This window comes from Trichechus manatus, unplaced genomic scaffold (genome assembly GCF_000243295.1).
Source record: "Trichechus manatus latirostris isolate Lorelei unplaced genomic scaffold, TriManLat1.0 scaffold00007, whole genome shotgun sequence".
Lineage (NCBI taxonomy): Eukaryota > Metazoa > Chordata > Mammalia > Sirenia > Trichechidae > Trichechus > Trichechus manatus.
Genome location: NW_004443943.1, coordinates 25,392,182 through 25,419,034, shown reverse-complemented (window position 1 = coordinate 25,419,034; position 26,853 = coordinate 25,392,182). Strand labels below are relative to the sequence as shown.

Sequence of the window (26,853 nt, the reverse complement as noted above, 5' to 3'; positions counted from 1 at the left end):
CATTTTTATTTTGTGCTGGACCCCAAAAATTATGTAGCCAGTCCTGATCTCTTGTTATCACCTTTAGTTTTTGTTTTTGCTGTTTTCACCATGTACCCTATGTTCCTTTTGCTTTCTGAGCATTGTGAATCCACTCTACCTAGTGAAAAAGTAAAATCAAGTAAGTCATGAGCCTTCTCAGGTGATTCTGGGGCAGTGGAGGTTTGGAAGTCTTTGAGACTGCATTAGTCCCAATTTCATCATGCTACCTCCAGTGACTGTCCTTATGCATCCTTCTCCTGTTTCCCCCATATCTCAGCCCCCATGCAGACTTGTGATTCCCAGGTGAGCACTAGTGCCAGTTATTCTGTATCTGCCAGGCTTATAACCTAGGAGCAAGGCGGTACCAGGGCAATGAGGCGGCTAAGGAATGATAACCACCCAGACTCTAGGTGGGTGTCTTGAGATAAGCCCTGGCCTCTGGTGCCTATTCAGCCAGTACTATACACCCTCCTTGTATTTCAATGTTCTCCTCTGAAAAACTGGGATAATGGAGTCTGACTTACTTGTATCAGGGAGGCTTTGTGACTCAAATGAGAGTATAGGTGAAAAGATGCTCGGCAAACACAATGGACCCCACGTAGATGTTACAGAGGGATTCTTGTGGAGAGTAAATTGCTCAAGGTGTGCCCACTGACATAATCATAAAGCAGCATGGCTACAGGATGTCTGACTACACCACCATCCCTCATAAAGGAAGCAGAAGGTGATCCATATCTTCTCCAAGCACCAGAACCTCATCCTGAGTGTTAAGAGATAAGCTGAAGTGCACAGACTCAGCTGATGCCAAGAATTACTTCCCCTGGCCAAGTGGGCTCACTTGCCAGCCCTTTACCAAAGTCTTTCCTGTGGCCAAGAGAGGCTATTGTGTGCCAAGCATGCCTTTTAAAATCTGCCTTTTTTATAAGAATGGCCTAATTTTAGATTAAAACTTAAATTTTTTTCACAGGCATTGGAAGGAGACCCGGTAATGAGTTAGTTGTATGACCATGGACCCACGATTTTACCTCTCTGGGTCTCAGTTTCCACATGTCAATGAGACGGCCCGTAGGATCAGTTAACCCCTTCCTGTTCTAAAGAAGAAAACCACCCAGGACAAATGGAAAAAGCAACAACAACAACAAAAATCCAACGCATTTTTATAACTCTGAACTCAAACTGTCATCAGACTTAGAAAATTAATTGCAGCGAGGAGATTGTGCTGAGAACCACTCCAGGAGCATCTCCCTCTTGCTCATTAACACATGACCATTCCTTCCTCTCATGTGTACTTCAGTTTGATCTGTCCCACCAGCAACACTTCCTCTCTTCATTCAGGCAAACAAACAAATAACCAGCCTAGCAGCCAAGAATGAAATTAGTAGCAGGTGGAACAGCTTAGTTTTAATGATGCTGCAACCAAATTTTAATTGAACAAAGACTCTAAATTTCCCCGTTCTTAGCCCATTAATGCCTCACAAGTACTCAGTGAGGTTGACCACACCTAGTCTCCTACGGAGTCAAATGCTTAAAGCTTTTGTCATCTATTGTCAACTCTCCTTTCCCCCTCTAGAAATGGTACCCATTGCCCTTTATAATTTCAATTTCAATTCAGCCTGGGTTTTGTTTGTTTGATTTATCTTTTAAATCTCTTTGTGGAAATTTGTTCAAAGGAGACTTTTTACTGACTCTCCTCCTGAGCTGAGTGGGTGATTTCAGGACAACCATTCACAGAAGCGTCCTATGACTAGTCTTATAAGAAGACAGAAAAGGCAGCAGAAAGAATTATATGAAAAACACTCATGCATCCATGACTCATAATTAACAAAGATTAATGTTTTTTCAATTTTTCTTATGATGTTTTTATATAAAACAAATTATCATAGATATAAAATTGAAGTCCACCTATTTCTCTACCTCATTCTCTTACTTTCCCAGATATAACCGCTTACATAACTTTAGATGCATCTTTCCAGTCCATGTTTTTATGTTTTTACTGCATACATGAGAATCCATAAGCCATGTATAGTATTGCTTTGCATGCCTCAAAAGTTACAGAAATTACATAATCGTAAATTATATAAAATTACGTGAACGTGGAGTGATAACGTTCTACATATTCTGTAAATTGCTTTCTTCACTCAACATGTTTTTAAGATCTATCCATGTTGCTACATATAAATTGATGTTATTTATTTTCACTGCTGTATAGTATAACTTAAAATCATTTCCTATTGTAAGATCATAGGGGTATTCTATTTGTTTTTATTAGAGTTTTAAAGATTCTTTTTTTGCATTTTCATATAATTACATCTGGAATATATTTTTATTTATGAATGCAAATTAGGAATCTGATTTATTAATTTTCTTCATATTTTCCAATTAGCTATTTTTAGAATTTGGGAACACTATAGATTTATGTAACTACAAGAATAAATTCTCTAATAGTTCTCAAAATTTATCTGCAGTTTCTTTAGCTTTTCTATTGCTTGCAAATAATCATAAGTTTGTTTTTTCAATAGTTATGTGTCTTTTTTTTTTAATTAGCTAGGACCTTTAACATAGTGTTAAGTAAGAGTGATGAAAGGCATCATTGTCTGTTCTTGACTTTAATGAGAATGACTTAATTTGCACCATAAAGTACGAGGCTTGCTCTTGATTTTTGGTAGATAGCCAAAGTTATCTTTCTGGTTTACTAAAAAACTTTATTATTTTAGAAATGAAAGTGTCAGATTTTATCCAACTTCTTTTCTGACTCTGTTGAGATAATAATATGGTTTTTCTTCACTAATATGTTAAAGCAGTGTATCACATGGATAGAGTTTCTAGTATTGAACTATCTTTGTATTAATGGATAAAGCCTGTCTAGACCTGTAGTATTTTTATAGTATTTTATAGTGTAGTATAGATTCTATTTGCTGATATTTTCAGATTTTTGCTTCTATATTCGTGAGACAATTTTATAATTTTGTTTTCTTGTACTATTCTGTACTGCGTTTAGAATCATAAAATGAGTTCCTTGTCTTTCCTCAGTTCCCAAAGTCACTAGTAGGTGTGTTTCATGCTCTTTGCCTTCTGGAGTCTCCTTATATTTGTTTTATTTATAACGTCCATGGTTTTTTGCTGTACTTACCAGGAGGAATAGGGAAAAGTCCTCTATTCTGAGATAACATAGATGCTATGAAAGCTGACAGTGAAGAGGATTTGAAGCACTTACTGATGAAGATCAAAGAGTACAACCTTCAGTATGGATTACACCGCAACATAAAGAAAACAAAAATCCTCACAACTGGACCAATAAACAACATCATGATAAATGGAGAAAATATTGAAGTTGTCAAGGATTTCATTTTACTTGGATCCACAATCAACACCCATGGAAGCAGCAGTCAGGAAATCAAACAGTGTATTGCATTGGGCAAATCTGCTGCAAAAGACCTCTTTGAAGTGTTAAAAAGCAAAGATGTCACTTTGAGGACTAAAGTTCATCTGACCCAAGCCATGATATTTTCAGTCACCTCATATGCATGTGAAAGCTTCACAATGACTAAGGAAGACCAGAGAAGAATCGATGTCTTTGAATTACAGTGTTGGCAAAGAATATTGACTATACCATGGACTTCCAGAAGAATGAAGAAATCTGTCTTGGAAGAAGTACAGCCAGCGTGCTCCTTAGAAGTGAGGATGGCAAAACTTTCTCTCATGTACTTTGGACAAGTTATCAGGAGGGACCATCCCTGGAAAAGGACATCAGGCGTGGTAAGGTAAAAGGTCAGGAAAAAAGAGGAAGACCCTCAATGAGATGGATTGACACAATGACTGCAACAATGGTTTCAAACATAGCAACAATTGTGAAGATGGCGCAGGACCAGGCAGTGTTTCATTCTGTTGTACATAGGGTACCGACTCAATGGCACCTGAAAACAACAACAACATTGAATATATGTATATCATAGACATTTTTTGTCTATCCTATTCTTCCTATGTCACAGAAGGAAAACTCACATTAAAGAAGAGGCATGGTATAGGGACTGAGGCAGTGCAAAACAGTAGTAATTTCTCAATCTCATTTATAAATATGAGTGTGGAAAATCAAACTCAAATAGAAAACTTATGTGAAACCTTTGGGAAAATCTGCTCTGCTTTCCTCACATGCTGGATATGGTTCTATATGTGTCTGCTGGACAATGTTCTACACAAACGTGATTTACTAATACCAACTGAAATATGGGATCCTCAAAGTATTATGTGTTAAGGGGAGACCCAATGGTATCATTCCTCCCTGTGTCAAAGAGGAGACCTTTGAGCCTGGGGTCTGGAAAGGGCCTTAATACAAAGTGGAGATAGTGGCTATTTCTCAACACAACCCTTACTGTAGGTTCTTAGAAAAGATTGCTGGTGGTTTGCATGATACGAATACTATTAGTATAATTCTGGTTTCAGCTCCAACATGTACAGAACTTGGAAGTCACCACCCCCATCCATACAACAAGAACAAACTGAAAACACTGAAAATCAATGTCTTTTCTCTAACCCATCAGAGAAGTGAGGTTGCAGGGCAAACCACCACGCTGAAACTGAATAGACAGGCAAATCTAGAGAGCCATAGTCAAAATCTGCTTACCTGAAACAGAAGCAACTGAAGTCCAGGGCTTCAGACCAGTTTGTTCCAGTTCAAACCCCTGATGAGAATTTGTATTTCTAACAAGTTCCCAGGAGATGCTAATGATGCTGCTTAGGAACAATTCTGATAACTACTAGTAGAGCAGTGGATCCCAAAATTTATTATACATAAGAATCACCTGGGGATCTTGTTAAAATGTAGATTCTGATTCAGTATATATGAGGGGGAAATTAAAATTCTCAGCAGGGGTTTGAACCAGAAGGAACTGGGTTCAAAGCCCTGCTGAAGCCATAAACTGGTAATAAAATGGTAATTTTGATGAATTGTTGGAGGCTGAGTGTGGACTAGGTTGAGAATAAGAAACTCCTGGGAGCTGCAGCCTTAGCCCTTCTCCCCTAAACACACACACACACGCACACACACACACACACACACACGCACACCTCTGTGAGTTTTACTTTTAATAATACCACCACGTTCTCACAGTGACAATCCTAGAAAGATCCCCTAGTGGCTCTGGCAGGGAGAGAATAAGAGTAATCATTGTGAAATATGACCAGAGTGTTCTCCATGATGAAGGTCTATTCACCAAGGGAAAAGACTTAAGCAAAATCTTTTCCCAGTGGGGAAGGGTATTCCTCCCACTCTAGCCCCCGCTAGCCTTCCTGTCTCTCCTAAGGAGAGGGGAAAGCTATACCACTGAAGAAAGGCTTATGAGGTTCATAGCACAGATACACCACATCTGACTACCACACTAATAGGGCTTCACTATAATAACAACAATTCTAGCTGAAAGAGCTACAAGACAGACTCCTTCTGAGGAAGAGTACTTAGGGAAGACCAAAGTCAAGATGGGAGACAAAAACAAGAACACAAGAGGAATTTGAAGCTTTGACACCTATAGCTACAACAAACATGAAACACAGCCCAACTCCTAGTCAGATTAACGGAAATCATCATACTAAAGGCCTATTTACTTCAGTTTCTAATACTTGATACAACATATTGGCTTTCAACAAAATATTACAAGCCATGCCAAAAGGCAAGAAAAAACACAGTCTGAGGAGACAAAGAAAGCATCATAATCAAACTCAGATATGACACAGATGTTGGAATTATCAGACAGGGAATTTAAAATAACCATAGTTAATATGTTAGGGCATGAATGGAAAAAGTAGACAACATGCAAGGACAAATGGGTAATGTAAGCAGAAAGATGGAAACTCTAAGAAAGAATCAGAAAGAAATGGTAGAAATCAAAAACACTGTAATATAATGAAAAATGCCTTTAATGGGCTCACCAGTAGACTACTGGACATGATCAAGGGAAGAATCAGTAAGCTTGAAGATAGGTAGATAGAAACTTCCAAACTGAAATGCAAACAGAAAAAAAAATAAAAAACAAATTAGAACATCCAAGAACGATGAGACATTTTCAAAAGAACCTTAGGTTCTTGCAGTACTAAAACAAAATATCTAACATTTATGTCATCAGAATCCCAGCATGACAGGAGAATAGGGCAGGGCTGAACAAATATGCAAAGAAATAATGACCGAAAACTTTCCAAATTTGGCAAAAGATATAAACCCACAAATTCAAGAAGCTAAGCCAATTCCGAAAAGATAAATCCAAATATATCCGTACCAAGACACATCACAGTCAAATTTCTGAAAACTAAAAACAAAGACAAATATTGAAAGCCGTGAGCAAGAAATGGCACTTTACCTAGATGAGAAAAACAATTTGAATGGCAGTACATTTCTCATTAGAAACCAAGGAGGCCAGAAGGAAAAGCACAACATTTTTCAAGTGAGGAAGGGAAAGAACTGTCAACCCATAATTCTATATCCAGCAAAAATATCCTTCAAGAATGAAGGAGAAATCAAGACATTCTCAGATACAGGAAAACTAAGAAAATTTGTTGACAGAAGACCTACCTAAAAGAATGGCTAAAGTATGTTTTCTAAAAAGAAAGGAAATGACAAAAGAAGGAAGCTTGGAATATCAGGCCAGAAGAAAAAAAATGGAAGGTGTCTTAGTCTGGATTCTCTAGAGGAGCACAACCAGTGAAATGTATATAGATGTATATAGAGAGATTTACTTCTTCAAGGATATGGTTCACGCAATTGTGAGGAAATGCTTCACACAATTGTAAGAGCTGGCAAGTCCCAAATCCATGGGTCAGACTACAGGCTGATAACCTCCACTGGCTCACGTAGTTGCACGAGCTGATGCACTGAAAACCTGCAGGTCAGGAGACAGGCTGGAGGCCCCTGCTGGGCTCAGACTCTGAGAAGATTGCAAGACAGAAAGAGAGGGAGCTTCGCCAGAACGTACGTTTGTGTCATGGATGCAGACCACACCTCCAAGGAAACTCCTCTTCCAACTGATTGGCTGCTCATATCAGATCACAAAATGGGAGATGATACATAGTGTCTGCCAAACCACTGAGAATTATAGCCTAGCCAGGTTGACACATAATATTAGCCATCCCAGAAAGGTAAGAGATGGATAAGTTCAATAGAATTTTCTTCTCTTAAGTTTTCTAAATTATGTTTGAGGGACGAAGCAAATTTATCATACTGTCTGATGTGATTGTCAATGTTTAGAGGAAATAGGAGTAATATCCTTATCTTTCACAGCAGGCAATGATAAAAACTCTAAAGGTGAACATAATGAAAGCAAAAATAGAATGACTCCATCGTTTAAAATTATTGCATACAACATTTTAAGGAACTAATATCTGTCTGTCAGTTTGTCATAGTGTGGTGGCTTGCATGTTGCTGTGATGCTGGAAGCTATGCCACTGGTATTTCAAATACCAGCAGGGTCACCCATGGTGGACAGGTTTCAGCAGAGCTTCCAGCCTAAGAAAGATTAGGAAGAAGGACCTGGCGGTCTATTTCTGAAAAAAATTGGCCTGTGAAAATCTTATGAATAGCAAAGAGCAAGACATTGTCTGGTATAGTGCTGGAAAATGAGCCCCTCCAGTTAGAAGGAACTCAAAATACAACTAGGGAAGAGCTGCCTCCTCAAAGTAGAGTCGGCCATAATGATGTGGCTGGAGTCAAGCTTTCAGGACCTTTGTTTGCTGATGTGGCACGACTGAAAATGAGAAGAAACAGCTGCAAACATCCATGAGTAATCAGAACGTGGAATGTATGAAATATGAATCTAGGAAAATTGGAAGTCGTCAAAAATGAAATGGACTGCATAAAGATCGATATCCTAGGCATTAGTAAGCTGAAATGGACTGGTACTGGCCATTTTGAATCAGACAATCAGATGGTCTACTACGCTGAAAATAACAAATTGAAGAACAATGGCATCAAGTTTGTCCTCAAAAAGAACGTTTCAAGATCTATCCTGAAGTACAATGTTGTCAGTAATAGTATAATATCCATATGCATACAAGGAAGCCCAGTTAATGAGACTAATTATTCAAATTTATGCACTGACCACTAATGCCAAAGATGAGGAAATTGAAGATTTTTACCAACTCCTGCAGCCTGAAATTGATCAAACATGCATTCAAGATGCATTGATAATTACTGGTGATTGGAATGAGAAAGTTGGAAACAAAAAAGAAGGATTGGTAATTGGAAAATATGGCCTTGGTGATAGAAACGACGCTGGAGATAGCATGATAGAATTTTGCAAGACCAACAACTTCTTCATTGTAAATACCTTTTTTCAATGACGTAAATGGTGACTATACACATGGACCTGGCTGGATAGAATACACAGGAATAAGATTGACTACATTTGTGGAAAGAGATGATGGAGAATCTCAGAACAAGACCAGGGGCTGACTGCGGAACTGATCATCAATTGCTCATATGCAAGTTCAAGTTAAAGCTGAAGAAAATTAGAGCAAGTCCATGAGAGCCAAAACATGACCTTGATAATTATCCACCTGAATTTAGAGACCATCTCAAGAACAGATTTGATGCATTGAACATTAATGACTGAAGACCAGATGAGTTGTGGAATGACATCAAGGACATCATACGTGAAGAAAGCAAAAGGTCATTAAAACGACAGGAAAGAAAGAAAAGACCAAAATGGATGTCAGGAGAGACTCTGAAACTTGCTCCTGAATGCAGAGTAGTTAAAAAGAACAGAAGAAATGAAGTAAAAGAGCTGAACAGAAGAGTTCAAACGGTGACTCAAGAAGACAAAGTAAAGTATAATAATGAAATGTGCAAAGACCTGGAGTTCGAAAGCCAAAAGAAAAGAACATGCTCGGCATTTCTCAAGCTGAAAGAACTGAAGAAAAAATTCAAGCCTCAAGTTGCAATATTGAAGGATTCAATGGGGAAAATACTGAATGACACCAGAAGCATCAAAAGAAGATGGAAGGATAATCCATATATTTGAAATGCTCACAATTCTGTAATCAAATAACATGTTTTCATATTTTTTAGCTACTCTGATCCTTATCCATGGACTGTCAACTTTGGTCTTTCTAGAGCATTTCCTAAACAGAGAATAAGCATAAGGACTATTTTAGTCCATAACAATTATAAATCTGAAACTCATGAAAACGATATTGCACTTGTACAGCTTAACAAAGGAGTCACCTTTACCAAAAATATTCATAGAGTGTGTCTCCCAGCAGCTACCCAGAATATTTTGCCTGGTTCTACTGCTTATGTGACAGGATGGGGATCTCAAATATATACTGGCAACACAGTTACAGTTCTATAGCAAGCAAAAGTTCAAATAATAAGCAATGATGTATGTAACGCACCAGCTAGTTATAACGGAGCTGTTTTGCCTGGAAGGCTGTGTGCTGAAGTTCCTGAAGGTGGAGTAGATGCCTGCCAGGGTCACTCTGGTGGCCCACGAGTACAAGAAGACTCACCACGGCTTTGGTTCCTCATGGGAATAGTAAGCTGGGGGTATCAATGTGGTCTGGCAGATAAACCAGGAGTGTACACTTGAGTGACAGCCTACTGTGACTGGATTGCCCAACAAACTGGGATCTAGCCTGATAAATGTATCTTTGTTGCAACGTCTGTTTGCAGGTATGCCTGTCTGAAATCTCAAAGCTTTATTTTTTAGCAGAAACAAAGACTGAAGTGTCCTATTTGAACAATCTGTTGCATTAACATGTTTTAATACCATTTAACCTTTCTCTAATATTAAGGATCTTATATTTTCTCAAGGAAACTAACTACATAAATGTTGCATATTACTGTGGTTATGTAAAGGTGAAGGGGCCCTGGTGGCGCAGTGGTTGAGCATTTAGCTGCTGAGTAGGGGGTCGGCAGTTTGAACTCACCAGCAACTCCATGGGAGATACATGTGGGGATCCGCTCCCATAAAGATTACAGCCTTGGAGGCCCTATGGGGCAGTTCTACTTTGTCCTGTAGGGTCGCTGTGGGTTGGAATCAATTCCATGGCAATGGGCAATGGGTTATGTACAGGTGAAACATATTAAACTCGTTACAGAATTTAAAAAAAAAGAAAGAAAGAAGAAGATGGAAGGAATACACAAAGTCACTGTACCAAAAAGAATTGGTCAATGTTCAACCATTTTTGGAGGTAGCATACGATCAAAAACTGATGGTACTGAAGGAAGAAGTCCAAGCTGCACTGAAGGCACTGGCGAAAAATAAGGCTCCAGGAATTGACGGAATATCAATTGAGATGTTTCAACAAACAGATGCAGCGCTGGAGATGCTCACTCGTCTATACCAAGAAATTTGGAAGACAGCTTCCTGGCCAACAGACTGGAAGAGATCCATATATGTGCCCACTCTAAAGAAAGGTGATCCAACAGAATCACCTTATATCTACCCTGGTCTTGAAATCTAGCAAGTGACTGGATCTCTCTCTTTTTTTATCTTTATCTCTGTCTCTCTTAACACACATATACACATGCATGCACGTATACACACATATATTCACGGTAAACATTGCCTTTAAAAGGCCACGTACGTGAAAGTCAGCTTTTCTTTTTAAACAAGGAAGCGGTGGTTGTCATGAAAAGAATTATATTGAAGATTTTCTCTAGGTGCGATACAAGAAATCTCAGAAGAAAGTGACTTAACTCTCTAAGTCTCTAGAAGTATGTTGTGAGTTATTTTTTTATTCTAAATAAATATTTTTGTACCAAATTTTGAGTTTTCTAAGGTTGATTTCTTTTTTTAAAGAGGGCCCCCAACTTTTTTGTTTCAGACCCCACAACACATGAACCCACTCTTGCTCATATGGTCACTATATTTTCACTTCCTCTGAAAATTTCCAGAGGTCCCTCCTCAGAGCCCACTCTGATGGCTGGAGGTGTAGCTCTCTGTGCCACCCTTTTTCTTTCCCTCCCTTTCCACAGAGCTCTCTTCAGCACTGCTGGGATCAGGGTCCAACTATCTGAGCCTCTGCCAAGACCTAGCACTCTTTCCACGTGTACCTCTGGGTTTGTGGGACAGAATGGTCTGGGCTCAATATTCAGGATCCACAGTATGCAAGAAGCTAGATGAGAGAGAAGACCAAGAAAAATGAGGGCCCTGAGCATAGCACTAAGGAGCCCTGGTGGTACCTTGGTTAAGTACTCTGCTGCTAACCAAAAGGTCGGCAGTTCAAACCCACCACCCTCCGTGGGCGAAAGATGTGGCAGTCCGCCCTATGGGGCAGTTCCACTCTGTGCTTTAGGGTTGGAATCGACTACACAGCAATAGGTTTGGTTTTTTGGAAGCACAGCATTTAGGAGTCCCTGGGTGGCACAAACAGTTAAGTCAGAGGTGGATTACCCAGTAAACAAGGTACTCGGGCTTACAGTAAGCAAAGTATGCACAGGCTTAATTGTGTTTATTTACTGATCTGTAGTGCACAATTTCACAAGGGTTTCACAACGTCTTTGATGTTGTGAAAAATAGGTGAAATTGTGCACTACAGATTAGTAAGTAAGCACAAGTAAGCCCATGTGTACCTTGCTTATCGATAATCTGTCCCTGAGTTAAGCACACAACTACTAGCGGAAAGATTGCCAGTTCAAACCCACCCACTGGCGTTTTGGAAGACATGGCTGGCAATCTGCTTCTGAAAGGTCACACAGCCTTGAAAACTTTATCCAGCAGTTCTACTCTGCACACACGAGGTCACCATGAATCGGAACTGACTTGATGCCAACTACCAACAATAAAGCACAGCACTTGAGTCTCAGGGTTACCTTTTGGCTCATTGTGGGTTAAATTATACAGGCACTCATTCTTTCATTAAATGTATTTTTTGAGTACCCATTATGTACCTATGAATTACCTGCTACCCTGACCTTTATTTATATCATCTGTCAATGCTAACATTTTTCCGGGGTACAAACTTTTTCAAATTTGGGACCATAGTCCCTTAGCTGTGTGGATGTATAAGAACCAGTTTAAGAAAGCCAGAGAAACATGTATTCTGTAGAGTCTTTCTTTGTAACAATGTTCATTTTATCTAAGCTTTACTTGTCCAAAGTTATTCTGAACACAGGATAGAGAGGTTAACCCGTTGCAAAGAAGATCAAAAATAATGTGGCCTTCAGAGAGAAAGCCTGATGGAAAGTGTGAAGAAGTATGGGTCTCAGCAGGAGCCCAGAATGAGGGCCTCTGGAGGAGGGGCAAATGCAATTTATAAATCTTTATAGAAACTCGTCAGCCGTCTCCAGTGTTTGGCCTAGAGGTGTTAGAATAGGTTTTATAGGTCAACAGAGTTGTTCTAATGATGGCCCACACTTTCCCTCCTTCAGTGGCGAAGGCTCCAGTTTTATGGATTTACCTGCCTAGTCAGCAAGCAGGCTTGGTGTTAGAATTCTTAACAGATTGCCCCTCCTCCCTGAAAGCAGCAGGCTGCAAAATAGGTCCGGAAATTCCTGAGCATTGGGAAGCCAGCACTAATGCAATTACCTGAAATAAAAGAAGGGGTCAGATAATAAGGGGCAAAGGTTCTTCCTTTTAAAGTAAAGGGCCAGGTAAACAAAACCAGCTGCCCCTGGAGCCAACAGACTCTCCTCATTAAATGTTTTAAGAGGCTAATGGGCATAAGTGGCTAATTGCAGTACAGTCTTGAAGAGTGAAACTATCATGTGGGACCTACAACTGGCTGGCGGAGACAGAAAGGAGGTAAGACCTGCCCCTGGCAGGGGAGCTGGAAATGTCCAGAATGGAATTAAAATTAAGAGTAAGATGATTTGACAAGCAGTATCTAATGCTTCTGTCAGTATCCCTGTGTCTTGGGAATCTCAGCTGGGTCAATTTTAGATTCATAGGTCAGTAGAATAGGATCTGGAATAAGTTTTTTAAATAACTAATGATGGGAAAATTTTATGTGTATTTACTATGAAAAACTCTAGAAAGGTGTATAGCAAAATGTAAACAGTGGGTCTTTCTAGGTATTGGGCTTATACGTGATTTTTTTATTTTCATATTTTAATTTAGTTTATGTACATTTTATAGTTTTTCTACAATGAGATTTATTTATAAAAAATAAAGGGCAAAAATTTAAATAAAAGCAGACGAAGGGTATTATACTGAAAATAAAATTCAAAACTAAGGAGGGCTAGAAAGTTGATGAACAAATTCTTAAGTGGTTCCGTTTACCTCCGCCATCTTTGCTGCCTCGGCAGATTCGTGCTTGTCATGACCTGCCAATCTAGAGGCCGGTGGAGGGAAGGAATGATGGTTGCTAGTATCGAGCCAGACAGGCTATTTTTCCGTGCACAAAGGTTTCAACCCTATTGCGTTTGTAATAGTTCCCAGAAAGATTATTTTTGCACTAACTTTCCTGGCCTCAGCTTCTAGTTGAACAGCTCAGCTATTAGTGGTATGAACCTAAAAGATGCTGAAATTTCAAGAGAGCTTGGAGGAGAACCATGATTTCCCTAAAAGTGTCAGTCTAAGTGATTGTAGAACCATTCTGACAGGGTTTATGTGGAAGGTGTCAGGGCACCGCCACCTGATTGATGAATTTCCTTCCTCTCTCCTGTCTTTCTTTCCTTTCCCTCAATTCTTCCTTTCCTCTCTGATTTATTTGGTCTTCTGAATTCTTTGTAGCCATACTGAATTAATTAGATCTTGTGGAAACTGGTGGGTGGTTCAGAGTCATCTTTATCTTCACGTTGAGAAAGAGAAAAGCAGAGAAAGTTGCCCCCAGGTTACTGGACAGTTAGTTGGGATCCAGCCCTACTTCCCTTTACCCAGTCTGTTAGAAATCACCCTTGTTGTCATTGTTTTTAGCAATTTATACTTACAAAATGGTCGGCACGGGCTACTCTATCTACTTCAGGTCTAAATCTAAATGATATACCTGGTCCTTCACCACAGGCAACCACTATCAGAGAACCAAAGCTTTGTAACAGTCAGGGATTCTTCAAATAACAACAGATTATCTAAATTGAATGTTTTCTTAGAAGCCTCACATATACAAAGGGTAAGTGTAGCAAGCTAATTGTTTTGTCCAAGGGTGCCCAAGAACAAAGGTTTAGGTATTTATCAGAATGGTATGCTATGGTTAAATTATCCCCTCTCTTTAAAGTGATACTAATTCTCGGAGACCAAACTTCATAATTCCATAACCAAAAAGACCCAAACCCGTTGCCATCGAATTGATTCCTACTCGTAGCAACTCTGTAAGACAGAGTAGAACTGCCCCGTAGGGTTTCCAAGGTGTGGCTGGTGGATTTGAACTGCCGACCTTTTGGTTAGCAGCCAAGCAAGCGCTTAACCACTCACCGTATTTCCATAGTACAGTGTAAATGTGGGTTTAAGGTTGCAAATGAAAGTTGCTGAACTGCTTCAGTATAATATGGGAATTCCTTTGACGTTTAAATGTGAATTGGTCTCAGACTGAGGTTACTAAAAAGACACTGTGATGGTCAGGTTGGGTGAGAAAGGGAACCTTAGCTGGAACAAAGGTAGAGGCAATGCCCAGGGCCATATTTGAGAAGAATTTTAAAGGGCCTCTGACATCCCTGCTGATATCCCTTATTCTCTTAAAGAGTTCATCTACAGAAAAGGCTCCATCCATTACTTATAAACTGAAGAGATCCCTAGGTCAACATTTCCTGTCTTTCTCCTGTACCTCCTTCTTGTATCTCCAACTACCTGGGGTATATTTCCTCCTTGATATTCTCTGTACCTTTGATATCTGGAACAGAATCCTTCACCTTCCTTGACAAACCTGTCAACTAGCCTGCACATCTTTAGCAGAGGTGTTCTCCAAGACACTGTCTCACATAAACTCACGACCATCTCTAACTCTTTTCCTCTGTCTTACCCTCTGGGAAGCTTTGTTAGTTCTTCCTTCCTAGCCTCTCACTTTTACTTCCTTTGTGACCCAGATCACTTCTTATCTGCATTACTGAGATAAGATAATCTTGTCACACTGGTTTCTCTGCCTGTAGTTCTCTCTGTTGTTGTTTTTATGTGCCATCGAGTTGGTCCGGTCTCATAGCAACTCTATAGGCCAGAGTAGAATTGCTCCATAGGGTTTCCCAGGAGCAGTGGTAGATTCGAACTGCCAATGTTTATGTTAGCAGCTGAGCTCTTAACCACTGTGCCACCAGGGCTCCCGGCTCTCCCTACTCCAACCGAATCCAACCCAATTCACAGCCCACGGGAATAGCCCAAGACCACTGAGAATGATTGAGTACAACTTGTTAGGTTAAAAGTGGGTCCAAGAATAAGCTTTAAAGAGCTTAAGCCAGAGTTTTTAACTGGAGTTCCTCCCCTATGTGTTCCTTCCCCTATGAAAGAGGAATTTGACTATTTCTGGGTCTGAGAAGACAGAATGATGGCCAGTAAGTGGACAGAAAAGGGGAGCAGACTTCAGACCCATGTCAAAAGAGCCTTTATCATTTAGAGCTCTAGTACAATGGAACTGGAGTCCCTGGGTGGTGCAAATGGTTAAGCGCTCAACACTTAGCAGAAAGGTTGATGGTTCGAACCCACCCAGAGGCCCCTCAGAAGACAGGCCTGGCAATCTGCTTCTGAAAGGTCCCAGTCTTGAAAACCCTATGGAGCAGTTCTACTCTGCACACATAGGGTCACCATGAGTCAGAATCGACTCGACAGCAACTAACAACAGCACCACAATGGAACTGTACTGGTAGATTATGAGAGTGAGTGCCTTGTTCTTGGAAATATCAAGCAGAGCTATAAAATCCCTTCTCAGGGATGTTGTTGCAAGTTTACATGTTTTAGAGCAAATGACATTAATGTCTCTTCAAAGTCTGAATTTTTGCAACATAATCAACTCTTTCTATCCCTCCCTCTGCCTCTCATTTACTTCAAAATCTGTTCTTTCTGCTCCATGCTTTCCTCATGCTAATTCCTTCAGTGGATGAACATGCTTTTCTCTAGACATCTCCAGGTGCTCCCCATGCCTACCCTTATCCCATGTGTTTTCAGTCTAAGTTTCTAAGCCTTAGGCCTTTAAGAAATCTGGACAGAGTAGGTTTGGTTATTGAATACCTTTTTGTGTGTGCATGTCAGGTCTGTGCTTGGCATTCTTCCTTATTTTTCAGTACACCAACCCTGTTAAAATTCTACAGATTTGGGGTTTAAAGGGCCACTTTAAAGAAGGAGAAACCCAATACCATAAAGGTAGTAAGTGGCAAAACTGGGATTGAACCAATGTTTTCTAACTCCAAGTTCTCTGTCCTTTAACCCAGTGAGAAAAGGGTAAAAGGAAGGGAGGGGAAGAGGGAACTGCCCCTCAGCCCTGGGCCATGGATTGGTTGGGATAGGGAGCAAGTTCACAGGGAATTCTACATATTGAAAAATTGCATCTGGCATTTTTATCTCAATAAATATTGAACTATATGTGTTGCCAGCAAAAATTATAAACACTGGTGTTGAATATAGTTACTGGGGAACTAACAAAGAAAAAAGAGGAAGCTATAATATATTTAAATCAAGCATAAAAGAACAGTGATTACAGTGCATTGCTTATCATATGCCTTTTGTTGTTAGGAACTGACTCATAGTGACCCTGTGTAACCGAACAAAACATTTCCCAGTCCTACACCATCCTCACAATCATTGCTATGTTTGAGCCCATTGTTGCAGCCACTGCGTCAATCCATCTTGTTGATGGTCTTCCTCTTTTTCACATGTAATATAGTAACAAGTATTCATGTCCTTAAATGTGTGTCAGATTAACATTGCATAAATTATATTTACTTTTAACACTACTCGGAGCCCTGGTGGTGCAGTAGTTAAAAGCTTGGCTGCTAACCCAAAGGCTGGCAGTTTGAATCCACCAGCCATGCCCTGGAAATCATATGGGGTAGTTCTACTCTGTCATATAGGGTCACAATGAGTTAGAGTGGACTGGACAGCAATAGATTTGGTTTATTTATTTATTTATTTTTGGTTTCTGTTTCGTATAGTGTGCCCAGCTTTCATGTAGTATGCCATCTAATCACAACTTAAAAAAGATCAGAGGTGCTAATAGTGAAGTACTGATAGTAAGAGGTTGTAAAGTAATAGACATGGACATGCCCAGCACTGTGTGTTGCACACAGAGACAGATTACCCTATAAACAAGGTACACAGAGGCTTTATTTGTGCTTACTTACTGTCATGGGTTGAATTGTGTCCCCCAAAAATATGTGTCAACTTGGTTAGGCCATGATTCCCAGTACTGTGTGGTTGTCCTCTATTTTGTGATTGATATAATTTTCCTATATGTTATAAATCCTAATATCCGCTTATGGTTAATGAGGCAAGATTGGATTATGCTGAAGAGGATTTGGGTGGGATGTAACACCCTTGCTCAGGTCACATCCCTGATCCAGTATAAAGGGAGTTTCCCTGGGGAGTGGCCCGCACCACGTTTTGTCTTACAAGAGATAAAAGGAAAGCAAAGGGAGCAGAGGGTTAGGGACCTCATACTACCAAGAAAGAAGCACCAGGAGCAGAGTGCATCCTTTGGACCCGGGGTTCCTGCGTGGAGAAACTCCTAGTCCAGGGGATGATTGATGACAAGGACCTTCCTCCGGAGCTGACAGAGAAAGCCTTCCCCCGGAGCTGACACCCTGAATTTGGACTTCTAGCCTATTAGACCGTGAGAGAATAAACTTCTCTTTGCTAAAGTCATACACTTTTGGTATTTCTGTTACAGCAGCACTAGATGACCAAGACACTTACTAATCTGTAGTGCACAATTTCACCTGTTTTTCAGAAAACAGGTGAATAATCTGTAGTGCACAAAAAACAGGTGAAATTGTGCACTACAGATTACTAAGTAAGCACAGTTAAGCCCGTGTGTACCTTGCTTACTGTAAGCTGGTGTATACCATGCTTACTGGTTAACCTGCCCCTGGTTGCACATAATAAATGCTTAATGAATCTACATCTAGCATCTGTGCCAGGAATAAGGAAAATGTCAAGTCATTGTTTAGTTTTATTCCCTAATATAAGTAGCCATCAAAATTTTCAAAAAGAATGTACCCTTTGATACAGCAGCTCAAATTTTAGGGTTTTATACTCACACATAATTTAATTAATCAGTCTGCTATTGTTTATGATCCCATTTTTGTGAGCTGAAAATTAGAGAAAGTAAAAAAGAACTAAAAGTTGTTGCGTGTCTACTACTCCGTACCAGGCACTTTAGGTTTGTTATCTCCTTAATCCTCAATTAACCATGAGAAGTAGATATTAAGAAAACTGAAGCCCACAGAGTTCAAGAACCTTGTCCAAGATCATATAAGAAGCAAATACCAGATCTGGAATTTGAACTCAGATATCTCTGGCTCCGCAACCCATACTCTTTCCAATATATCAATGATTTAAAATTTGGATTCTGTGGAAATGTCTTGAAGTACTAAAGACTGAGTGGGTAGAAATCATCTCCCACTCTCACTTCAACCAGAGCACCTGCTTTAAAAAAAAGTAATAAAATTAACGATTCCACATCACATATTGGTATCGGAATTTAACATTAAGAAGAATTTCCTAAAAAAATAACATAGATAGATATAATAAATCAAATAGGAGCTACAGATGCATGCACTTCTTAGACATAACCAGTTACCTCGTAGGATTGGTTTTCTTGGTTTGAAGACTTAGAGTCATAGTCCTGTGGGTCAATTCAACCAGTTGGCAGAACATAGTTCATAAAGTTCATGTTCTATATCCTAGTCTGGTGAGTAGTATCTGGGTCCTAAAAGCTTGCAAGCAACCATCTAAGGTACAAATATTGGTCTCTATTTGTCTGGAGCAAAAAAGAATGAAGAAAATCCAAGAATCAAAGAAGGAACAAGAATAAGGACTAATTGTTTCCGTGAGCCATGGCCTCCTCTACCTTGAGCAACCAGAAGAACTAGATGTTGCTTGTCTACCACTACCAAACATTCTGATCAAGGTCACAATAGATAGATCCTGATAAAAAGGGGGAAAATGTGGAACAGAACTTCAGATTCTTAAAGAATCCACACTTACTGGACCCACTGAGACTGGAGGAATCCCTGAGACTCTTTAAACCTTGAACGGAAACTATCCCCTGAAATTATCTTTTAACTTAACAGCAGGGTATAGCTCAAAAAGTAAAGAATTTCACCCTTGAGGACTGTGGTCTTTTAAAAATTATCCATATAAAATCAAATGGACAACAGTTACTCTAAAGCATAGATGAGAAGTTTAGGGGGCAGCGAGACTAAATTAATGGGAGTGGAACAACTAGAACAGAAATAATGAGAATGTTGTCATAAACTGAAGAATGTAACCAATGTCAGTGAACATAATGTGGTGAAATTGTTGAATGGGAACTTATTTTGCTGTATATACTTTCATCAAAAATACAATCTTTTTTTAAAAAAAGAGTTTTCACATGGTTCCATAGTTCTACAGTATGTACCAGGGTCATTAAAAATGAAATAATCTATCATTTGTCATTAACCAAGGAGACCTTAAAAAAAAAAAAACAACCCACTGCCATTGAGTCGATTCTAACTCATAGTGACCCTATAGGACAGGGTAGAACTTCCCCATAGGGTTTCCAAGGCTGTAAATCTTTACAGAAGCAGGCTGCCACATCCTTATCCTGTGGAGCTGCTGGTGGGTTCAAACAGCTGAACTTTCAGTTAGCAGCCAAGTGCTTTAACCACTGCACCACTAGGGCTCCTTAAGGAGACCTTAGTGGGTTGGAAAAGGCACCCAAGAGTCATAAGCATTTATGAATTGATTCAGCTCAGAACTTTGCAAAGATGGTGGAGGAGGGGATGGAACGGGGCTGGGTTAATGAAGGTTGTCTAAGCCTGGGACAATCTCAGTTTAGTCTTCAGAATAAGGAACTCACAAAGGGAGTTCCCACAAAGCTAAATGGGCCTGTTTTGGTCAAATGTTCCCAACATAGTGTCAGCACAACTTGATGTATCACTTAAGCTGCCTAACAAAAACCAGACGTCATCACACCGATGAGTGCCAAGGTTTTTACAATTTTAGAAGAGGGATCTTGGACTTTAATTTGTTTGTGGGATTGATTGATTGATTCTGGAGGTTGTAGGAGAAGGTTGACTACAGGGTATTTTGCCCAGGAGTTGAGAGGAGACTGAAAACATTTGAGACGCACTTACTGCCCTGAGATTTCTGCACTGGTGTTTGATTTCTTATTCCAAAGTTGTGGAAACCTATCAAAATGTTTGAGTATTCTTTCAAACATCTCATCACATACCTCTTTTACTTTAAGACGGGGGAAGGGGTGGACATGGGATGGGTGTTAAATTACTCTCCGTGGGGCGGGGGGTGGGGGGTGGATTTTCCCTGCTACCTAATTTGTATTATGGAATTCTCATCAGTTCCTACAGAGCAAGCAATGGGGTTTCAAAGCAAAAAGGTTAGAAAAAGTTACAGTATTAGCCCACAAATGGAGGTGGAACTAGAAAAGATAAAAAGTATATTATTTCTTTGAAAAGTACCCAGGGTCAAAACTTTTCAGGCTACGAGAACCCAAGTGGAACCCTGGACTGTTTCCTCAGGCGACCGAGACATCTAGCTAGAGAAGTGTATTTGCAGGCCGCTGCTTCAGATTTTATCTGATTCTTATTTTATTTTTATTCCAGTTGCTACATTGATGGCCGGGTGGTCAAGGTGATGGACTTCCTGAAAACTCGCCTGTTAGACACACTCTCTGACCAGATTAGGAAAATTCAGAAAGTGAGTAAAAGTGTCCTGGGAAGAAGAAGAAGAGTGAGTTTGGGGGTAAGGCAAGGAAAAGGTCACAGGGTTCCAGGTGGACTTCAGCCCTGTGGGAACCAGGGTAGAAGATAGTGCAGTCCAGATGGGCATGGTCTCAAGATCCCTCACACTGTGCACTGTTAATTTATGATTGTTATTCATTGTTTTTCAAATTGAAAAGGATTTTGTTTGCGCTGCATCAGTATTTAAAAACTTCTCTATCTTAATAACAAATAATTTTTAATAATTTGCTACTAAATTATGAGTTTCTTAAAGGATGGATAGGTTTACTTTGTTATTTTCTTATTGTCGGAGCTTATTTTGGGTTAGTTTAAGGAGAGAATGAATGATTATGTGAAATAATATCCATTCATTCAGTGAAATTCTTATCTGGGGCTTTGGCAATTCTGAGCTATATTTAGACTATTTCGTGGTGTCTTAGAATCAACCAAGTAACATCTTACTTTTGTAAAGATCAGGGGGCAGCTATATTATAATAAACCAAATCAAACCCACTGCTGTTGAGTCTATTCTGACTCATAGCGACCCCATAGGGTTTCCAAGGCGATACATCTCTACGGAAGCAGACTGCCACATCTTTCACCCGTGGAGCCACTGGTGGTTTCGAACCTCTGACCTTTTGGTTAGCAGTCAATTGGTTTAAGCCCTGGTGGCACAGTGGTTGAGAGCTCAGCTGCTAACCAAAAGGTTGGCAGTTCGAATCCACCAGTCGCTCCTTGGGAACCCTATGGGGCAGTTCTACTCTGTCCTGTAGAGTTGCTATGAGTCAGAATCAACTCAACAGCAACGGCTTATATTATAATAAGCAACTGCATATAGTTCCTATTATCCAGACATCTTTGTTCAGTGATTCACAGACTAGAGTACAATTGCCAATGGTACTTGTTAAAATTTCCCATCTCACTCCTGATTTAGTATTCTGGATCCCAGAAATCTCTGTTTTAAATAATCATCTTTCAAGCGATTCTGCCCAATGCAGGTGTTTCAAGATCACGTTTTGAGATACAGTGAATTAGTGAATTCTGAACTGTGAGGATCTAGTGTCTGCACTTTCCATGAGCCGTTCTAAGACAGCGATATCACATCTTATGTTGTCCGGTCAGATTCTTTTCCAGGGAGTGGGGACCTTTGGAATACTCAACTATTTCTTGAGCAGATTAAGCAAATATTAGCATAAGAATTGCAACAGGTAGGCCCTCATTAAATATGGGTTGAACAAATAAATGAATGGACAAATGAATGAATGCCTCATGTATAAAATTACCTGTGAATGAATGCCCTATTTGGAGCAATTATATAAAAGCACTTTGGAGAGCTGAAGTGGAAGTTTGGATCCCTTTTTGTATTAAAACCAATGTCACACTCGTTACAAATAGCCTCTGAGTCTCCTTGTTCTCAGGGGATTTTGGAGTCTGAGAAGCCTGAGGACATCTGGATCCCTGCGTCCCAGTGTGATCCCTCTAGGAATCAGATGCATTGGCTTGTGCTTTAGCCAGCACCCCCGACTGTCACTGCTTCTGCTAGGCAAGGCCTAGGAAAACTACATTATCTGAAATATCTCTACCAGTGTCTGTTTGACATTCATTTAGTGAGAAACACTTACTTAGCAAGTATCAGACAAAGTGTCAGGTGTTGGAAATACAAAATGGAATAAGACATGGTTCCTGCCCTCAAGGAACTTACAGTTTTAAGGTTTAACATTTACCTTGAGCAGCTTGAAAAAATATTGCTTAATGCAATAGAATGTCAGCCTATTGAACACTACAGTTTTCTAAGCACATTATGCCGATGCAATATTAGGTATTGCCCCAGAAAAAAAACAAAAACCAAACTCGTTGCCGTTGAGTCGATTCTGACTCATAGAACCGCCCCATAGGGTTTCCAAGGAGTGGCTGGTAGTTCTGAACTGCCTACCTTTTGGTTGGCAGCCGAGCTCTTAACCACTGTGCCACAAGAGCATATAGGACCAGAAATATTATTGCAGTAGTTTTTGCAAAATACTATCTGCAAAAGTGCTATCCCCTCTATTTCGTTTAGTAGCCCTTCATTCATCTCCCTAACTGGTTTTCTTTTCCCAGCTCTCTTTTACGAAGTTCTTGCCTGGCCCTGCTTTGCATGGTTATCTGGTGTTCGTGTTGCAGTATCAGAAACCAAAACCAAAAACCAGTTGCTGTCAAGTCGATTCCAACTCACGGCAACCCCACGTGTCAGAGGAGAACTGTGCGCCATACGGTTTTCAATGGCTGATTTTTCTGAAGTAGATTGCCAAGGCTTTCTTTTGAGGCTCCTCTGAGTGGATTCAAACTGCCAGCGTTTCAGGTAGCAGCCAAGCACTTAGTCCTTTGCGCTACCCAGGGGTGCCAATCACCTGATCTGATCCAGTGGATGGACTGGATTGGCTGCTGCAGCCTGGATCCATGTGTCAGGGCCTCCAGGATGAGACTGTCTGTCTACAGTCTGCAATGTGCTAAGCACTGGCCAGCCTTGGGGAGATGATGACTAGGAGACCAGAGCAGGAACCCCAAGCTTTGCTGGTTGAAAAATTGTTTTGGCTGTTCCCAAGTTATGGGGACTGAGGAGTGGGGAGTTTGAGGAATTAGAATTCCAAGGTGCAAACCGGGGCAGACTGGCCAAACTTTTTTCTGGCAAGTCTCCAAAACCATCTTGGGGATGTGTCAAGTAAGATTTTAACATCTATGTGCCTGGAACCTGCATCCAAAACCTAGAAGTTGAATCTTTGTTTCTTCTCTCTTCTGAGAAGTCCTAATGACCCCCTTTCGGCTCACAGTGATGGAAAAAGGGCGAATTTCTCACCAAAACAGAGTCATGTTGGTGAGGGGGTGGGGAGGGGGGTTGGGTAAATCAGTGGTGAGGCTTGTTGAATAGGATATAGGACAGAGGATTTGAAGTCTTATGACCTAGATTGTAGCTTAGACTTGGCTAGGTGACCTTGGGCCAGTCACTTAACTTCTCTGATTTTGTTTCTTCATCAGTAAAATGAAGATGCTAAGAATACTATCCTCCCTCTCTCTCAGGGATATTAGCGTTGTCAGATGATACCCTGTTTTGATAATTGCTATTGAATACTAGTTCTTATTGCTGTTACAGTGAAACCTGTGAGAGCCAGAACTTGACGGGACGGCCTTGTTTTTCCAGGTCTCGCAAGTTTTCTGCGTTTGACAGGGTGCAGTCTTACCACTTTTCTATCGCTCTTTATTAGTGGGAAATATTTGCGTTTTCCTTCTCTGACAAGTTTCTGCCTTACACAGGTTCTGGCTTTTGCAGATTTTGCTGTATTATTATTGTTACTTTTTTTATTATGGTTATTTTAATAATAAGTTATGTTACTAGAGAAGCTTCATGCTACCTCCTCTACTTCGTCTTTGCTTTTTTCCGCTTTCCTCTGTCTTTGAACCCTGCGGAATATGATAGGTGATATTTTTGGCACCTGAAAGGCAATGACTAAATCGCCAAAAACAGCTGTGGTTTCTAAATTTGGACTGCCACTTAGAGAAGAATTCTCAATTTTCTGAGCAGTGGGTAAATTATCAGGTTATATGAAAAGCTACATGATTCATTTTAAAGCCAAATGGAGACAGTGTTTGGACAACCCACTCCTTGGATGAGCCACACAGTCTCTCTCCCTGCCATTACAATGAGGGTAATCAACTATATTGGGAGATGAGTCAAAGGAAAGTGTTCAGAATCTGACAGTGCAGTGGAGAGTTGGATGGGGAAGTGAGAGATGTTCAGGATACAGTGCAGATGGTATAGTGTGGATAGCTGGGCTGACTCCAAAACAATGACATAAGAACCAAGAAGAGCCACTTTGGCTTAAGTCCCTTGGACTCTATGATTTGTGTCTTCATCTCCTAGAGGAATTCGAGGAGGAAATAACACTGTTTGATATTATTTTCAGCAATTCAATAAGCACAGGAAGGAGTTGGTGAAATCCCAGTCGTAAGGGAAGTATTTCCAAGAGTACTGTCCATATGATTGCATTTTGAATACTAAATGAACTGAGCAATTGGCTTCCCTCATAGTTGAAAATTTCCTTCCTTCCTTTGTTCCTTGCTTCCTTCCTTCCTTCCTTCCTGCCTTCACTTATGTTTATAACATTCTTAGTATTTGCCAGGACCCTGGGGATAAAATGGTGAGCAAGACTTTATGGTGTAGTGGGAGAATTAGTTAATAAATCAAGCAATGATAATAAGGTGTAATGACTCCTATAACAGGAGACATATAAGGCGCTATGGATGCCTGTGGTTGGAAGTATCTACCTTAGTTTGTAATGAAAGGGAAATCAGAAAAGCTTTTCCAGAGGAGGTTGATATTTAAGCTTAGACCTAAAGGATAAGTACATTCTAATTTGTACAGTTTTTCTTAGAGGTGATAAGAGGACTATTGGTGATAGATGTGTATAGGGTAGAGGGAATGCTTTACATGGTTCATCATATGACTATGATCATTCTTTTGTTGATATCATCATTGCTTAGGATTGCTTATGATATTTAATGAAGACCAACTCTTTTGAAGTCTCAGAAAATGCAGTGACATTATACTCCTTCTTCCAATATATCTTAGTTGAGGATTTGGAACAAAGTTGTGGGATCTACCACCTACAGGAACTAGATAAGTTGGCAGGATATTTAATCTCTTTGAAGTAATTAATTGAAGAAACGTTAGTTCTCAACCAACCTTCCGAGGAGTCTTTTATATACAGAAGTAACAGTCTTGAGGGCTATAGAGGAACTAGAAGCACAATTAAAGGAAAAATGGGGACAATGAAAGTGTTAACTTCTCTAATGAAGAAACCGTATTACTAGGGTAAGAACAATAGTATCATCACAAAAATCAGTGTTGACTGATTCACCCATTCACTATTTCATTCAACCAAGGTAAATGCTTATTTCAATATACCATTGCCCATTGAGTTGTAAATATGGAAGTTGTTGTGTTGACAGATGTTTTGGTATCTGTGTTTTCACCACATTAAAAAAAAAAAGAGAAAATATACATCACTGACTATCATAGTGCCTGTCACTTGGCAGATGTTTAATAAATGTTAGCGGGAGGGAGGCTGGAAAGCAGGGACAAGTGAGTGAGCAGAGGAAAATAGTAGAAGAAATATAGAAGAAGTAATGTCCTTGTCTCACTCACATTTGGAGTTGCTGTCTCTGCTGCTCACACTGCAGAAGAACCTTATCTGCTGTAAATTTTCTAGCATAGTGTTGAATAGATAAAAGTTGGTTTAGACAGCACAGTTGGACTCTATGTACATATATAGGCATAGGAGAATGTCTTCTGGGTGTGTTTTTATGAAGGAAAGGTCTCTTTGAGGCCCAAAATAACATTTCAGTCTGTGTGCTAATGCCAGATATTTCATTTGAGAGAAATAATCTTTCATTCTGCATTTGTAGGTAATGCAAAATGTAAATAACCTTGGAAGGGGTAAACTACACTGGTTTAAATTCACGCTTAGGTATTAATGTCAGTTAGAAGATCCTGTCCCAAGGGCAGGTTTGGATGGAGTGGCAGAGAAACACAGGTCAAGGAAATACTCAAGGGAGGCAGAGGACCCTATATACAAACAGGGCCACATTAATATCTTAGGGTGTGTTATGGATTGTAAAACTGGCTTGGGGACAGTGTCTGACCTCCTCCATCTCCACAAGGGGGAAGGAGAACCAAGATCAACCGCACAAGACTGACTCCCATGAGGTGGAGACCAGGCAAACCTCTTCTGTCTGCCATCTCTACTAATTCTGACACCAACCGCCCCTCCAACAGCGCTCTCTACTGGGTTAAAAAATTCATTGCACAGCCCCATAAAACAAAACGGGACTAATGAGGCACAGCAGTCCAGGGACAAGGACTAGAAGGCAGAAGGGGACAGGGAAGCTGGTGATAGGGAACCCAAGGCTGAGTAAGGACAGTGTTGACATGTAGTCGGATTGTTAACCATTGTCATAGGGCAACATGTGTACTAACTGTTTAATGAGAAATTATTTTGTTCTGTAAACCTTCA

The 26,853-nt window shown here is 40.1% G+C and overlaps 1 protein-coding gene across 3 annotated transcripts in view; it reads left to right on the top strand.

Moving 5' to 3' along the window:
- Positions 1-26,853, top strand: part of HPSE2 (heparanase 2 (inactive)) — a 782,979-nt gene that overhangs the window by 566,582 nt on the left and 189,544 nt on the right. For all 3 annotated transcript variants that reach the window (XM_004370016.1, XM_004370015.1, XM_004370017.1), the window contains one exon: positions 20,690-20,783. In XM_004370016.1, coding sequence (XP_004370073.1) covers positions 20,690-20,783 — 94 coding nt within the window. The remainder of the gene's footprint in view (positions 1-20,689; positions 20,784-26,853) is intronic.